The 17,513-nt window shown below is 41.2% G+C and overlaps 2 protein-coding genes across 13 annotated transcripts in view; both read right to left on the bottom strand.

Moving 5' to 3' along the window:
• Positions 1 to 8,065, bottom strand: part of LOC100028374 (E1A-binding protein p400-like) — a 134,230-nt gene extending 126,165 nt beyond the window's left edge. For all 3 annotated transcript variants that reach the window (XR_008917347.1, XM_007489605.3, XM_007489606.3), the window contains exon 1: positions 7,495 to 8,065. The gene's annotated coding sequence lies outside the window, so the exon portion shown is untranslated. The remainder of the gene's footprint in view (positions 1 to 7,494) is intronic.
• A 1,742-nt stretch (positions 8,066 to 9,807) lies between these two features.
• Positions 9,808 to 17,513, bottom strand: part of EP400 (E1A binding protein p400) — a 130,150-nt gene continuing 122,444 nt past the window's right edge. For all 10 annotated transcript variants that reach the window (XM_056821942.1, XM_056821933.1, XM_056821934.1 and 7 more), the window contains 5 exons: positions 16,763 to 16,958; positions 15,723 to 15,847; positions 15,037 to 15,183; positions 14,452 to 14,529; positions 9,808 to 13,065 (listed from right to left, as the gene is read on the bottom strand). In XM_056821942.1, coding sequence (XP_056677920.1) covers positions 12,799 to 13,065; positions 14,452 to 14,529; positions 15,037 to 15,183; positions 15,723 to 15,847; positions 16,763 to 16,958 — 813 coding nt within the window. In that variant the 3' untranslated portion in view covers positions 9,808 to 12,798. The remainder of the gene's footprint in view (positions 13,066 to 14,451; positions 14,530 to 15,036; positions 15,184 to 15,722; positions 15,848 to 16,762; positions 16,959 to 17,513) is intronic.

The raw sequence follows: 17,513 nt of genomic DNA, 5'->3' as shown, positions 1-17,513 counted from the left end.
TATATGGACTCCCCATTAGAATGTAAGTTCCTCAAGGGCAGGAGCTATGTGGCTTTTCTCTTTGTGACCCCAGTGCTTGGCACAGTCTCTGGTACATAGTAAATACTTAATGCTGGCTGACTATTTGCTTGATTGGACTCTCTTCTCTCTGTCTTTCAAAGCCCAGCTCAATTCCCCTGCTCCTTACCTGACTACTTGGCCCAAACTGGTGTCTCCTTCCTCTGAACACCTATATCACTTATTATATAAACCACTCATTTGCACACAGCATAAATTTCCTTGTATTTGTCAGTTGTCAGTGTATGCTTTACTTACCCATATAGATTATAAACTCCTTGAGGCAAGGGATGATGGTCTCATAGCCCCCTAGAATCTAGGCAGTGTTTTTCATATATGTATTTTTGTGTGTGTTACACACACACATACACAAGCAAACATATATACTCAATATAACTGCAAAAACTGAACTGATAAAACTAAAAATGATGGAATCAGACTTTTGGAAACAAAATTTCAAATATCAAACAGGAAGAATCAGGGCCTTCTAATCACTTCTAATCACCAACTACGGCCCCATTCTTTTTGATTTCAAGAACTGGTCATCTCATTGGTGGTATGTATTTCCTTGACTAATGTCCATCAATAATCCTTCTACAATTTGAAATCCCAGTTTTAAAAGGTTACTGGGAACCAAAAATATTCATCATCCTGATGGTGCCAATCTGATGACAAACTTTTGAGAACTTAGATTAATTTTAGACAATAGATGCAATAAGTCCATGATAGGACTTATCCCTGAAGCTTCTGGTTTGGGAAGACCTGCTAGATCTTCTATAAGTTCCACTTTCCATACCATTCCCATGCCAAAAGAAGGTGTCAAAAGACTCTAAGGCATGCGGCTCCATACATTAGGTAAATTAAAAACAAAAACAACTTTTACTGAGGCATAAGGTTAAGTTTCAAGTATAAGATTTTTATTAATTTTTAAAAACTTCCTTTCAACATGATAAAAGTATTAAGGGAAGCGGTGTGATAAAGTGGGAAAAAAATAGATCTAAAATCAGAGGACCCGGGCTCAAATCTTGCCTTTGACACTTACTACTTTGAGCAAATCAGTTTGTCTCCTAGACCTCAGTCTTCTCCTCTATAAAATGCAGATGCTGGAATACAAATGGCTTTGGAGATCACTTCCAGCTCTAGATCTAGGATCCTATTATCAAAAGGAAGGATTAGACTTGTGCTGTTTGACCTCAAATTAAATAGCAAAACTGGGAAAAGTAGACATAATAAATTTAGAAAAAAAATTAAAACTTTGCTTTCTAAAGCCTGAATTAAGTTCTACTCTGTCCTTGGGAACCCCCTCCCCATTGTCCCTCAAAGTGCATAGTCCCATTTTCGCAAACACTTAGGGAACTGCCAAAAATAAAGCCAGAGAGAATGAACCAAGGAAAGAGAGGACAATTAAAAAAAACTCTGAGGGGCACTAATGGCCTCAGTTAAAAGTATGTCTAGGGGACACCCAGGTGGCTCAGTGGATTAAGAGCCAGACCTAGAGATAGGAGGTCTGGGGTTCAATTTCCTAGTTGACACTTCCTAGAAATGTGACCCTGGACAACCCCTACTGCTCTTCTGCCTTAGAACCCATACACAGTATTGATTCTAAGACTGAAGGTATGGGTTTAAAAAAAAAAAAGTATGTTCAATATCATAAGTAGAAGACACATTCAAAGTCCTTACAACATATGAATCAAGGGAAGTGCAAAGCCTAGTTCAGCAATGAAAAGGCATGTGGTCATCATATCACCATAACCTCCATAATTTTATCATAATTAATAGTTTGGGGGAGTGTTGCCCACCCCCCCCAACCCCGCTTAAAATGACTATAGAGAGAACCATGGAAGAAAACACTAGCTAGAAAATGGTTTTTATAATTAAAAAAAAAAGATCTGAATGTTTTACAAGCTCAATATGAATGAATGGTGAGCCATGGCAGTCAAAAACTTAAGTACAATCTTGGGCAGTATTGAAAACATTGAGTTTAGAATGAGGGACTGAATCACTTTGCTGTATACTTTGGAGTACATTTCACTTTAGCAACTGTTGTCAAACTAGAATATGTCAGGATGGAGTGGCAGCCAGGATGCTGAAGGAACTGGAAACCATGCCACATGAAGACTGATTGAATGAAGTGGGATACAAAGAGATCAAAGAAAAAGGAAAAGGATCCATATGTATAAAAATATTTACATCAGCTTTTTATGGTTGCAAAGAATTAGAATCTAGGGGATGCCTCAATTGGGGAATAACTGGACAAGTTATGGTAATATGATTGCGATAGAATACTATTATAAGAAATGATGACGGTGATGATTTCAGAAAAACCTGGGAAGACTTATATGAACTGATATAATATGAAGTGAGCAAAACCAGAAGAACAATCTATACAATAACAATCTTATAAGGATAATCAACTGTGAAAAACTTAGTAACTCTGATCAATACAATGATTTACCATAACTCCAAAGGATTCATATTAAATGCTATCCATTTCCATAAAAAGAAGTGATGTACTCACAGTGCAAATTGAAGCATTTTTTTATTTTTCTTTGCTTTTTTTATTCAGAACATGGCTAATTCATAAATGTTTTGTGTGACTGTATATGTATAATGAGTATCATATTTCTTGCTTTTTTTCAATAGGTGGAGGAAAGGCAGTGAGGGAAAGAATGTGAAAGGGAAAATAAAAAATTTTTTGTGTGTTAATGAACTGATCCCAGTGGTGGCCCTGTAACCCTGGAGAGTTGAGCTGTTACCATACAATGAGATCTCCTCTTTAATCCAAAGCATAGAATCTCATTACAACATACATATTACATTATCTGAGAGGGACAAATACAACTCTTTAAAACCAGAGAACAAAGGGATATTTAGAAAAGAATATGATAACTGTCTTCAGTATTTTAAAAGGCTATCATGTGAAAGAAGAATCAAGGCTAGGTCATGCCAGATTAATCTTATTTGCCTTTTTGACAGGGTTTCCAAATTGGTGGATGAGCATAATGCTACAGGAAGAATTTACCTATTTGATAAAGTCCTTTGTGCTAGTCTTGCAGGGAGGTGGGTGGGGAGTGTGGTGGTAGGGATGTGAGTTGGATGACCGACTATACTCATATGCATTTGGAACTAGCTGAATGGTCAGACTCAAAGAGGAGTTCTTAATGATTCCTTGTACACCATATTCCATATCTTGAGTCTGTTCCTTGCCTCCGCATCTCCAACTCTTATAATCCCTAGTTTCCTTCAAAATTCAGTGAAAACGGTGCTTCCTAAAGCTTTTCCTGACCACCCCGCTGGTAAAATAATCACTACCACCACCACCACCACCCCCCAAGTTACTTTGTAGTCACTTAGTAAATACTTTGTTTACTTGGATGGATTCATTACATTTTCCCCAATAGAATTCTCCTGAAAAGCAGAATGTGTTTTGTCCTTTTTTTTTGGGGGGGGGAGGTCCTTTTACCTCCAGCACCTTGGACAATGATTGGCATTGCTTCATAAATATTTCTTGATTGACTGGATGATGGTGCAGGAAATCTTAAAAACTTTAACTATTTGAGGCTTTTTGAAGACATAAATATGAGTTGAGACTGGTAGTTGATGGTTCCATGTCAACTTGGAAGAAGGTCTCCAGTGTAGTATCCCCATGGAAACTGTGCTTGGGCTTGTGGTGGTGAACATTTTTACCAAAGACTTGAAGAAAGGAAGAAGCAGCATCCTTATAAAATATGTAGATGACATAAAACTAGGAAGGGTAACTAACACACAGGATGGCAAAGTCAGGAATCTGAAGAGGCCAAAACCCTGGACAAAATCCAATATGATGGCATTCAACAGGGCAAATGCAGTCTTACATTTGAGTCCAAGAAATCAAGTTCACTAGTACAAAATGGAGAAGGTGGAGTTAGAAAGCAGTTTGTTTAAAAAAGATCTAGGAGGGGTAGCTAGGTGAATAGAGCACTACAGCCTAGAGTAGGGAGGAACTGGGTTCAAATTTGATCTCAGATTCCTAGCTGTGTGACACTGGGCAAGTCACTTAATCCCAAATGCCAAGCCCTTGATGATGTTCTGTTTTAGAATTGATACTAAAACAGAAGGTAAGGGTTTTTTATCTTTTTTTTCCCTTAAGAAAAAGATCTAGAAACTTAAGTGGATCACAAAATCAACATGAGACCCAATATGATGAGAAAGCAAAAAAAGCTCAGTGATCTAGGACTATCAAAAAAAAAAGGTATAGCTTCTAATAACAGGGAACATCGTTTTCTTCTTTGAATTCTTCCCTGGTAAAATGTCTAAAGTCTCACTATCTTTGTTTCTGCTACATATTTTAAAGACTAGAAAACTTTAAATACTTGTTATGATTATTCTGATATGAAAATAAAGTTTAAAATTGTGTGAAAAAAACAAGCAAAACACCTCACAACTTGGGTGAAAATTATAAACATGGATATATAATAAGATCTCAGGTGGTATTTGATATTTTGTATGCTGCAGGAAATCTTAAAAACTTTGTTGGAGGCTTTTTGAAGACTTACGAGCTGAGATTGGCAGTTTATGTAATAGGTAATATAAACTGCCCCAACATACCCTTACTCAATCTTATGCAAACCATTTAACAAGAAGCACCCTGTTATAGAGAATAGAATGCCCAACTTGAAGTCAGTGAGACCTTGATTCAAATTTGGCCTCTGCTTAGACAAGTGACACTCACCCTGTGGGATAGGCAAGTAACTTAACCTCTCTGGGCCTTTGTGAAATAAGGGGCTTAGGTTCCAGAGGCTTAAAGGTCCATTCCAGCTCTAAATCTTGAATCCCTGTGAATTATAATTGAGCCAATCTATTCATAAAAAATAGTTACCCATTTCTTGGATGATATCAGAAATCATCAGTGGTTTGGTTTTTTTTAAACACTTGAGTTCTCAAATTACATGCCTTAAAGTAAGGGAGATGAAGTGTCAGAGGAAGCTGGCACTACATAGACAGAATTGATTTTGAAGCTAGGAAGAACTCAAGTTTCCAGCCCTGCCTCTGACACATACTGGTTATGGGACCCTGAGAGTCAGGCACTGCATTTCCCAGTGCTCTAGGTGACTCAGAAATGCTGACATGTACTACTCCTCATCTAGGAGTTTCCTAATCACTGGTCCAGTCTCTGTCACTAAAGTAAGGGAAAGATGTCCCATAAACTTCAATTGCTCTACCATTGATAGACATTTCTAGAGAAGTTTTTTGTGATACAGATTACATGAGCTCCTCAGTCTGTTCCTGTTTGTCTGGACACAGGAAGAAGCAATAATGCTCAGTCTACTTATGACCTGAAGAAAGCCTCTGGAGTTCCTTTAAAAGGCATATAGTCTTCCCTGTACCTCAGCTAAATAAAGTGAGCTAAGAGGGTACTGCTTCCATGTTCCCTAAAAACAACAAAGGAATCTTCCACTGAGGGTGACCGGAATAGACCCAGAAGCAGTACATCAGGTAACATACCTTGGAGAGCTGAGAGGGATAAGAGTAAGTCGGAGTTAAGGGGATTTAGGGGCAGGGATTTGATAGGTCCTAAAATGAGAGATGAGAATATATGGCTTAGGGGGAAAGGGATTAGCTGGAAGAGAAAAGCTGAGACAGATGGGACTCGAGAGTGACTAAAGGTGGGTTACTTCCTGGGAACAGAGAGGTTGACAGACAGCTCTGAAGCTAAGGAAATGAGATGACCACTCTGGTCAGAGGGTATAGGGCCAAAAGTGGCAATTCTAGTCAGAAAGGACCATACTATAGTTACAGCTCTTGGTCAGAGGGGCCTAGGAATGGCATGAAAGCTCTGGTGAGAAAGAATGAGAATAAGATGACAGATTTGAACAAAGGGATAGGGAATGGAGATGATAGGCCTGAGGGGAGAGGATGTAATGACAGTTCTGGGCAGAAGGGACAAGAATAGGGTCCACCAGCTAATCAGTCTGTCACACATGGCAACTATCAACCAGTTATTCTGTCCATTTAGCTGTTATTGCCATTTCTTCACTAGGTCTATTTCTATAGAGTCAGTCTGTCCCTGTGTCCATCACTGCCAGTCATCCCATGGCTAACCCCATGTCTGCTGGTCCACCAGCCTGACTCTCTCTGATGGTAATCTGCTAATCACAGTCTATCACTATGTCCCATTGTCCTATTTCTATCATGATAACAATGAGTATATCAATCTATCACCAAGTCCTAAAGTCTTATCTTTCATAACCATAATCTTATCAGTCTATCACCAAGCCCTAACAAGGCCTGTATCTATCATGGTAACAATGAGGGAGTCCCAAACAGTCTATCACCAAGACCTAAAGTCCCAAGTCTACCATAAGAATGAGTGTGTCCCTATCATCCTGACCCTGGGTCCTTCACAGTCTGACAGTCACTCTGCCTGTACACATCAGTATACAGCCATGTCCATCAATCCATGGACACTGGAATCAGCCCAACTCATGGCACCATGATTCTGTCACTGTCAGTCAATTTCCAATGATCTCTGACCACAGCCTTGCTGCTGAGCCCCTCAGCTCATCAATGCACCTGTCAGTCTGTCACGGGGTCCTTTGATAGAGGTCAGTCCCTAGCTCTTTCATGGGGTCAGGCCCTCTGTCAGTCTGTTCTTTATGTCACTGGCCACAATTCATCCATCACATTCATTGCCTGAGCCCAGGTCTTCATTGCCATCCCTTAAGTCATCTCAACAGCATCTCCACCACTCCCCCAATGAGCCAATGAGTTCATATAAATGTTAAGGAAACCTTAAAGTGCTGCATAAAAAGTTGAGGTTGATGGTCTGTCACCTGGCACTGACCCCAAGTCACTCCATCATCAGTCCCTGGTAATCCTGGTGGCAGTCAGTCCATCACCTGTACCCTCCTTCACTGTTTCTGCCATCAGTCCCTCTCCAGAGGTAGCACAGTGGGCAGTGCAGGAGTGTGGAAGTGTGAAGGGCTCCAGTTCACATCCTGCTAGCTGTGGAAGTCCCTAGATGTCTGCTTCAGTCTGCTTATCCACAAAGTGGGATGACATCAGAGCCTCCCTACCAGGGTGGCCGGGCACTCTGATCCTTTCCTGTTGCTTCCCGGGGGTTCAGGCCTGGGAGACCTGCAGCCCCGCCCCCCCCAGCCGGCCCGTCCCCATCCCCACCCCAGCCCTGGGCTACTGAGCTGGCCTCCCCCGGGGAGGGGGGGTCACCCCCACCCCGGCCGAAGCAGGTTAGACGAGGTCATGGGGGATAAGGGGGAAGGGGGAGGGGGATGTCACAGTCCGGGGATGGGTGGGGGGGCACGACCCCCTGGGTTCTGCCTTGCAGCCTGAGCCGGCCCTCTGGCAGCCTAGGAAGCAGAGGGAAAACCTCGGGGGAGAGAACTCGCTCAGCCACTGCCCCCAGCCAGCGGTCAGCGGGTCAGGCCGCCCTCCACTCACCCGCGGCGTGACGGACGATCCATGGGCGCGGCGGCGGTGCCGCCTCCTCCTCCTCCTCCGCCTCCGCCTCGCTACTAACACAATGACAGCCCTGCCACCCCACCCCACCCCCCACCCCAGTCCACAGCCGTGCGGCACCTCTGCGCACGCGCCACGCTGTGAGGCCCCGGCCCGGCGGGCGGGACGCGAGGCGGGGCGGCGGCTGTCCCGCGGCGGGCCGGCGGTATGGGCGCCCGAACCGGGAGCTCCCCGCGCAGGCGCAGCGAACTCCCGGGCCGACCGCGGCGAGGCTCGCCCCGACCGAGAGAGATCCCACGGCGCATGCGTCAGATGGAGGCGGGGAAGGGAAGAAGTGGAGGGCTTGCCTGGGTTCCGACCACATGCGAAGGTTCACCGCCTCCCGGAGCTTGGGAGCCTCCGTCCAGCCCACCTTCGAGGAGGTGCGCCAGAGCAGAGCCCGGGAGGCTCCGGGGGGCAGGGGCTGACCTCGGTGGGCCAGCCAGACTCATCTGCAAAATGGGAATACTGCCTGTAGGTTATTTCAGAGCCTCCTAGTCACTCATACATTGAATCAACAAACATTTATTAAGCACCCACCATGCACCAAGCACTGCCAGGTATATAATCAGAAATAGAAAGCTACAAAGCTGTCCCTGCCCTCAAGGAGCTCACAGTCTAATAGAAGAAACAGCGAGCCAACAACTGTACAAACAAGCTAGGTATGGGATCTACTGAAGACCACCAGCAGAGGGAAGGCACTGGAATTTAGCAGGGTCGGGGAGGGGCTTCTCGGAGGAGGCAGGGTTTTGGCGGGGGCTTCAGAGAAAGCAAGAGGCAAGAGCTCCAGGCCCCAGACAGCAGGTCCACGGATGGGAGTTCCATCCCTGCACATAGTGGCCAGGATCTGCCCGGCCTAGATCAGGGTCGTGTGGGATAAACAGAATGGACCCATTTGAGAGTGATGTTATGGAATGAAGAATGTAACAACAAAAGGCATTAATAAAACATGAAAGGAAGACCCCTTTTGTCTCTAGAATCAAAACTCAGCCCTTGACAGCCTGGTTCTGGGTTATCTTCCACACATTCCCCACAGCACACTTTCATGCACTTCCCCTTCCTGCAAATCCCGGACAGAACTGGGGTCTTGAGCATTCTCCTCTCCCCTTCCCTCCCAACCTTTGCACAGGATACTGGGCTTGGCCATGGATGCCCTGCCCTCCTAGAATGTACTCCCTCCCTCCCTCCTCACCTCATTTCTGAAAATCCCTAACTTCCTGCCAGATGCTCCTGGCTCCCTCTCTATCCTGCACTCAAGCATTTGTGTCAATGTTGCCTCTATTTCCCCATCGGTAAAATGAGTAGTTCACTAGATGACCACCAAGGTCCCTTCCAGTTCTATGATCCTCTGATCTGATTTTATAGTCTCCCTTCTCCTCCCCCCACCTCAGAAGAATGTAAGCTCCTGGGGGGCCAGCCTTTTTATTTGGCCTCCTATAGCCTCAGGGCCAATGCCCTACCTATACTAGTTAACTTATTTTTTCTTTTTAAACTCTTACCTTCCATCTTGGAATCAATACTGTGTATTGGTTCCAAGGCAGAAGAGTGGTAAGGGCTAGGCAATGGGGGTCAAGTGACTTGCCCAGGGTCACACAGCTGGGAAGTGTCTGAGGTCAAATTTGAACCTAGGACCTCCCATCTCTAGGCCTGGCTCTCAATCCACTGAGCTACCCAGCTGCGCCTAGTTAACTTATTAAATGCTTGCTGAATTTAATTAAAACCTATTTGCCTAGGGCTACTGGGAGGCTCATATGTGACAATGTATGCCAAAGTGCAAATGTCTGTTTTGGTGATGGTGGTGGTGGTGATGATGATGATGACGATGATGATGATGATGATGGCAATGGTGATGATGGTACTAGGCTTTGTATAAACATACACTAGCCCCATGATGAGATGAGAAAGCTGAGGAGGTGATTTGCCACGAGGTCACAAATTAAATGAATCAGTACTGCTGAAAATAGACCCGTACCTCCCATTCCCCAATTCAGGACTGCACCAAGCACACAAGACTCAGCTTTCTAAACCAAAGTGCTGCCTGACACACTGACATACTTCTCTCCTTGTCACCAAGAGCGTTTACAGAAAAAAATCTCTAGTTCTTCCCCTCTAGACCCAGGAGTATGAATTGACAACAAGAGAAGACTGACCTTCTGTCTAAACCATGTGAGAAGGCAGCTTATTTTGCAGGCAAATAATGAAGACTTAGTGTTTTATTATCACTAAAATACTGTGCTAGGAAAAACAAAACAAAGATTTATAAAAAAGGACACTTTATTATACCTTTTATCTGGTAGGATGTCAGTGCTCTTTAAAATCCTACTATTCAAGTACAAATGTTTATGTTTACAAAGTATTTACAATTTCAACCTTGTTCCTGTATGTTTTAAAACACAACAGCTATCCGGTTACAGTGTTGTTTGTTTTTAAGCCAGCATTTTTATTTATTAAAAGAAAAACCATTCCCCCTTGAGGCACAACATCTGAACAGTACTTGGACGCAGGCAATGTGCTTCCCCACCAAACGTTTTACAACACTGTCTGACCTGAATGAAAACAAATGTCTCTTAGAGAATAACTGGGTAACTGGTTTCAATGGTGGCCAAAGTAAAATCTCACAACAATTTTGCTGCTGTGTTTCTGAATACACCCTTGAATCATTATATCACAATAAGAGAGGCCTGATTTGCATGGTAATAAAGAATTTTTCTAACAGTAACAATCTGAAACTTCCTAGACAACTTTGCTGAACCAAACTTCATTATCTTCTTAAAAACAGCTTGACCTTTCATACCTGACACTAAAGAAACTGGATGAGTCAGAACATTGGGAATGGAGTGTTAGTACTCCAGTGACTCTATGGAATACTACTTTGGGCAGGAGTAACCTTTGATGCTATTCTCTTATGTATGTATACTCTTGGTACAAAGTCCAATAACCTTGTCAATTCAATATGATGTTATTAAAATTACTGAAGTTTAACTAATCTCTCCTTGCCAAGAAAATGGAAACTAGATTCCTTTTTTTTTTTACCAGCAGTGACAGGGACAAGAATTACATACAGCAATTATAAAAACAATAGTATTTTAACCTTTAAAAGTTTTTCTGTAATTGGCTCTAAGTTGTCTACCCAGACTGCTAAAGGATAAAGGGGGGAAGGGGGTGGCTTTTATTTAAACAGTTAATTGCTTTTTGAGAATTCTTGAGCATTTCTAAAATAAATGCATTCAAATTCTATCATCATTTTAAAAGACTTACTCTGAAGATCTAAAGAAACTATTTCAGGATGGGCAAATGTAAATAACCTTGGAGAATGCAATGCCTATGCTAATTTTTAATTCTGCATGTTTAGAATACTTGTAATATTTGAAATGTCATACTGAAAAGCAGCATGCACGTGTGACATTTTCACCTCAGGTATTTCTGTGTGAACAATTCACTTGAAAATCAAAGTTTTAACAAAATATGAAATCTCATAAAAGTATCATTATGTTAGTACTCCATTCTTTTTTAAACAACTTCAGTTTTATGATCCTTAAACATATGATCCTTGTTCTCTTTCTACCTATTTAACTTAGAGCTAGAAAAGTGTTTGATTACATCCAAATAAGTCTTCAGGATGCTAGTTTTTTTTTCAATTGCAAGGTAGATTAATTTGACAAATTATGTAAAATGAGGGAAACTTAAGGAAAAATGCTGCATTTACAGAGGAAAATGGATTTTTTTGATAAAAATTTTAAATTTTGAAGGTCTTAAGATACTGGCATTTGTTAAAAAGGAAAAACAAACAAACAAACAAAAAACCAGCATACTCTTACTCTTCTCTGGACATAAATGAACAAAATATACCTTTAGAAATATACCCATGGAAAAGGAGTCCATTTAGGCTTTTTCCTTTTGCATACTAAAAATATGGCAAGAGATAAGTATTTAAGATGCCATCATCAACCAGCATAGTCACTTAACATTCCATCCACTGCCTTCCCTTATTTAAAACAAACAACATCAACAAAAAACTCTGCAACAGGAATCTTCCCTTTTTCTCCAATATCATAGAGCTCCACAAATAGTAAATGCTTATGGTTCTCACCTTTACTAGGCTGAACCAAGATTTGCTCGAGTAGAGACCCTGGAAATTGAAAATGCAGTGACTGCCCAGAACATTTGCTTGATAAGACTAGTGTATTTTTTCCATGTTATTAAAAATTTGTACACATTTACAATACATAAATCACTTGGTCTATTTCTGGACCCTCAGATGCTCCATCTACATACATATATATATTTATTTATATATAAAGTTTCTCGGTTCCCCCAAAGCTTGGACATCATGATCTTCTTGCCATTTCTACTCTCATTTCTCCATCTAGCTCTCACTCTACATACACTGAGACTAAGGTCACCATAAATTATACAGCAATAAAACAGGTGGTGCCTATGACACTTCTCTGGCACTTTAGCCCTAACTAGTCCAAGACATCAGAATCCCAACATTTCCCTGAACCAGTCTGAAGCAGCCCAATGCATGTTAAATAAGCCAATAGATAAAATACAGGGAATGCACCTAGAATGTGCTTAGATGGATAGCATTACCAAACATTTCCTTTAAAAGTACGAAAACAAATCACTTTTAGAAAAGCACAGAACACAATGGCTACTCTTTGGAATGAAAACTCAATTACAGGTGACTGACTCTAGCTGTTCCCTCTACTAAAAGGACCATGGTTTGCCTTTTCTGGATAAGGTGAAAGAATTAAAGTCTTATCTAGAATTTTTTTTAAGTTTTAAAAAGACTTTCCATTTTATGACTCACTGCACAAACTAATTAGCACAAATGTAATGTGCAAAATATTGTATTACTACAAAGAAATTCTACTAAGTGGCTATCAAAACCCAGTACTAGTGCTCTGGAGAAAACACTGCCATGAATGAAGAAGGAGAGTACTGATCACCATGGTCACTGTTTCCATTAGTTAATACAGTACAGAGAGGCTTTCAGGAAGGATCACTTTTCTGTAAGAGAAGGATACACTTTAATAAAATAATTACACTACTTTGTTTTGACAAGAGTTTTCCAAAGGTCGGGTGTTTTGGGTGAGAAGGTTTCCAAGGTTCAGAAATAAATAAAATGTCCTCTATGAAGACAGTGGTTTTCTGCCTTAAGACCATGAAATGTAAGGGTGTGCCTATTTTGCAGCTGGAGATTGACCAAAGAAAACAAATATCCCCGCTTTTCCCATGCTTGGCTCAACTAGGCTTGTTAGCTGTCTTTAACCTGACAGTCGACATTCTCATTTGTAACTTAGCCTGCTGACTCTGGCCATCAGAGCTGGCTGGCCCCTGGGCGGGGTTGGGTACACCTGGGGCCTGAAGCTGCGTGGAGGCTGTTGTCACCACCTGCTGTTGGAGGAGTTTCTGCTGAACCACCTGAGCTGTTGCAGTCACTGCAGGGATCATTTGGACCTGCTGACCTGCAGTTGTTGCTTGAGAGAGTGTCACGGTCTGTGGTGACGCCTAGCCCAGAGAAAAGAAAAGACAAGCTAACTGAAAAATCTCACATATGTTATGAATATGCTACAACAGAAACAAAAAAAAAGGGGTGTGGCTCGGGCCTCTGGGAGAGAGAACTAAATGAGGAGGTTCTTTGAAAACTCTTAGTTCCTAGATGTAAAGGTGAAAGGGAGCTTTACGCTTCCCTTCATCACTCCAACCCCGTCAAGGTACAGCTGAGGAAACTCAGCCCCAGAGCAGGGAATGACTTAGCTAAGGTTACACAGGGTGGAAGTGTCTCCCCGAGGTCCAGTGACTTCCAACCCTGTGTCCTCTGACTGTGCCACACTGGCTCATTCCATGTATGCAGTTATGAAACCATAAAACTGACAAATTAAAGCTGTACATGTTCTCTATTTCCTCCACCCCTTCTCCTACTAGTAAGATATCAGTTCCTTAGGGGCAGGAACTATTCTGATTTTGACTTTCTTGCTCTAGAACCTAGTACAGGGTCTTGCACATAGTAGAGGATTAATAAATTTTTGTTAAGGGATTCATTTAAAAGTGAGGCCTTTGGCTTCCAGCAATATGTAAAGGAGGAAACAACAAAATTCCTGCTTTTAGTCCCCAGACAGTCTGAATGGCCATAACTGCCATTTTGTAACACTAAGTAAAACAGAAGAATATATGCTGTCAAGACTTTATGTCCTTTAGAAAAAGATGACAAAAGACCTCATCCAGGAAATGAACACATGGTCTACTTCTACAAAGTTTAAGATGCTTTTGCTTGCCTATGTCTGTGCTAGGATTTAATTATAAGAGGAATATAACAAATTTTGTCAGAAATCATTTTTTAAATAGATACTGTGGCACAGCTGTCAGTCACGGAGTTGAGGTTCACCCCAAAGGCAATGGAGGGCCCCAGCAGGGGCGAGCAGCCTGCAACAGAGCACATGTAAGGCGTGATGGAGAAATGGTGGAAAGGATGTCATGAAAGAAATGTATGTGTAAGAAAGAAACTGGGCCAGTCCTGTGATGGGGGAAAAAGGTAATCAAGGGGCAGCCTGTATGTTCCACAGGCATCTTGGCCACATCAAGAGGAATGGAGGAAGGCCATCTGCACGCTGAGTGAACAGAATGGGCAGGCACAAATGGGTGGCAATCTGCGTACCTGGAGAGAATACCCACGCTGTTGAGGTCCACAAACTATTTGAGTACAGAAAACATGGGCCCTTTTTAAATTAAGACTCCATTTTTCATAAGGAGCCAAAAAAGATGACCATGAATCAGAACACAGATTATTCTGGACTTCATAAAAAGGACTGAAAGTAAGTCTAAGGCTATATTCACACATTAAAAAAAAAAAAGCCATGTGATTTTCAATATTATCAAGCTACTTTGCGATCTTACCTGCTGAGAAGCAGATGCCACTTGCTGAATACTGGCCACAGCTGTCTGCTGTTGGACTACTTGAGGAAGCTTTGCAACCTTCAAGATAAAAAAAGTCTGATTACAAGAAATTCACAAACATCGTACCTACTAACCAGCATTGTTTCCTTCACTTAAATTCCCTTTTTTTTTTAACCCTTACCTTTATCCTCAATTATTTATTGATTCCAAGGCAGAAGGGCAAAGGCTAGGCAACTGGTTTTAAGTGACTTGCCTGGGGGTCACAAAGCTAGCCTGTGGCCACATTTGAAACTAGGACCTCGCATACTCTAGGCCTAAAGCTCTATCCACTGAGCCACCTAGCTGCCTCCATCCTCAATTTCTACCACCAAGGTCCAATTTACAAGATTTCTTTGTAATATGAATCCTCACCACATGCTGATTCTTTCATTACAACCTAAAGTTGGAAAGAAATATATTCTAAGCTTCCTAGTTTTATACATTGTACGTATCTCCAAAATAACTACTATAGAGAATCACATACAGTTAACAGAAAAATAAAGATACAAATCAGCCACTATACCAAGCATGCTAAGAGATACTCACTTGTATCTGAGTTTGTACTTGCTGGGTCCCTGCTAATTTCTGAGCTTGCGAAATAGGTGTAGTAAGAAACTGGGTTTTAATTGCTGGCTGGGTAGCATAGGTTACTTTCTGTTGTTGGCCTTGGGCTGTTATCTGTTGTGCAGTGATCTGGAAAGAAAGACGTAATTCTAAACAATGCTAATTAAGTTCTAATTTTTAAAAAATTTACCACCTACAAAGATACCAGCCAATTATAAAAATTAAAGGGAACATCATTTTTAGATTGCTTCTTACTTTGAAGATCTCTAATTTCATCAAAATAAACAACTCTTTCCACTATCTCAGATCATAGCTCCTTCACAGGTTGGAAGACAGCTATCAAGTTGATGTAGACAAAAACAAAAAAATCATCAACATTTATCTGGAAAGTGATATTTTAAAGACTACATGTAGTCTACTGTCTGGTCTATAAGTAAAAGATTTACAAAACTGCCAAAGCTTTCTAAAAAGAATTTTTTTAAAGAATAAAAAAAATAATTTTTTTAAAATGGGGGGGGTGGGGAGAAGAGAGAAGGTCTGGAGAGTCCATGTGAATGACACTCAAAACCACCTCACTTTTGACATGTAGTTGTAGCCCTAGGGATGAACCCAGCTAAAAAAGAAAGAAAAATTAGTGTTCTCTAGATGAGCACAAGGGATTAAAATACCTTTTGTGGCACAGGAGATTGACCTTGAGCCACCTGGGGCTGGATGGCTTTCTGCTGTTGAACAGCTTGTTGCTTGAGCTTCAAAAGCTGCTGGACATGCACAGGTTGTGCAACCACAGTTTGCCCTACAAATCACCAAACGTTTTGTTAAGATAAAGAATCTCAGAACAAACTGGTGAATACATCTTCTCTACTTGCTGAGTCACATACTGAATGCTACCCAAAAGGAAGCCTGAGCATCATGGTCTACAACTATGCTAAGGGTTATTTTTGTTGACGGAGATTTATAAATCTACCTCAAGGAAATTAAACTCAAAAGATGCTCCTATAATTTTAGTTACCTCTTTTTAAAATTCTTACCTTCCATCTTAGAATCAATATGGTGTATCGGTTCCAAGGCAGTAAGGGTTAGGCAATAGGGGTCAAGTGACTTGCCCAGGGTCACACAGCTAGGAAGTGTCTATGGCCAGATTTGAACCGAGGACCTCCCATCTTTAGCCCCTGGCTCTCAATCCACTGAGCCACCTAGCTGCCCCCTAGTTACCTTTTATTAATGACTTTTGAAATCTGAAAGTTGCATTCCTCTTTCATCCAATTATCTGATGGCCAAGTACAACATTTTTTAAAGTCCTGGTTCAGACCTCTTATTTCATCAGTGAAGGGAACTTGACATGTGGAAACCTAATCAGTAACTCATCTATAACTTAAATCTTAAGGAGTTGCCTGGGGCATAAAGAGGTTAAGTGATTTACCCAGGATCACACAGCTAGTATGTCAAGAGGCAGGATGGAAGACTATGACTCCAAGGCCTATTTTCTATCCATTATAGTACACTGCCTCTCAAATGAGATAACTATGAATAATTATACTTAATAAAAGTTTTGAAAGTTCACTGATACACTACAAGCAATAAAAATATTTTTTCAAAAGCCTATAAACTTGGGTAACTACTCCCAAAACAAAAGCAAAAGTCAGCAATAAAGTGAAAACTAGAGTGACTACTTTTCAAAAATTACAATTGGAAGAATTTTCAGAAGTACCTGCTGTTTTCTGTGGCTGTCCAATAGCAACACTAATGCCAGCAACATTCATAGGAAGTGTTGTGACCCCAGCTGATGATACAACAGCTGCTGGGACAGATACAACTGGTGGTTTTGCCAAAGCCACTTGAGCTGTCTGAGTTGTTTGGGCTTGGATCTGACCCTGAGCTTGTAACTGTGACGTAGGAACACGAGTCTAAACAGTGAGAAATAATGTATTATTTAGGAAAAGCTCAGAATTCTCTAGCTTTCATCACATCAAGAAACTATGTTGTGTATATTTTATGGCTAATGTCAACTAGCCAAAAAGTACAAATGACAGAAATGATACAGGAAAAGCCTAGATTCCTTATCCTATCTCACCACATTGCTGGTTTCCCACATACATATGAACATGATTATAGCAAAATTAGCTCATTACATTAGACATGAATTGGAATTTAACTATACCATACTGCCACATGGACTCAAATTTTTTAAATAATCTTGAATGCCAGGCTAAGAATGATGGACTTTATTTAATAGATAATGGTAACACTTTGAAGGTTTGAGAGCAAGGAAATAACATGACATGTACTGAATTTTAGAAAATTAAACAGATACAAAAACACTAAAATGGAAGTGATTCACAAGATAGATTGGAACAGAGTATCTATGTATAGTAGAAAGATAATGAAGCAAGTCACTGCAATAATCCCTATGTGAAAGAGGACCTTTACAGTAGTGGCAATAGGTATAAAAAAAGGAAGAG

This window comes from Monodelphis domestica, chromosome 3 (genome assembly GCF_027887165.1).
Source record: "Monodelphis domestica isolate mMonDom1 chromosome 3, mMonDom1.pri, whole genome shotgun sequence".
Lineage (NCBI taxonomy): Eukaryota > Metazoa > Chordata > Mammalia > Didelphimorphia > Didelphidae > Monodelphis > Monodelphis domestica.
This window is presented reverse-complemented; position numbering and strand designations above follow the sequence as displayed.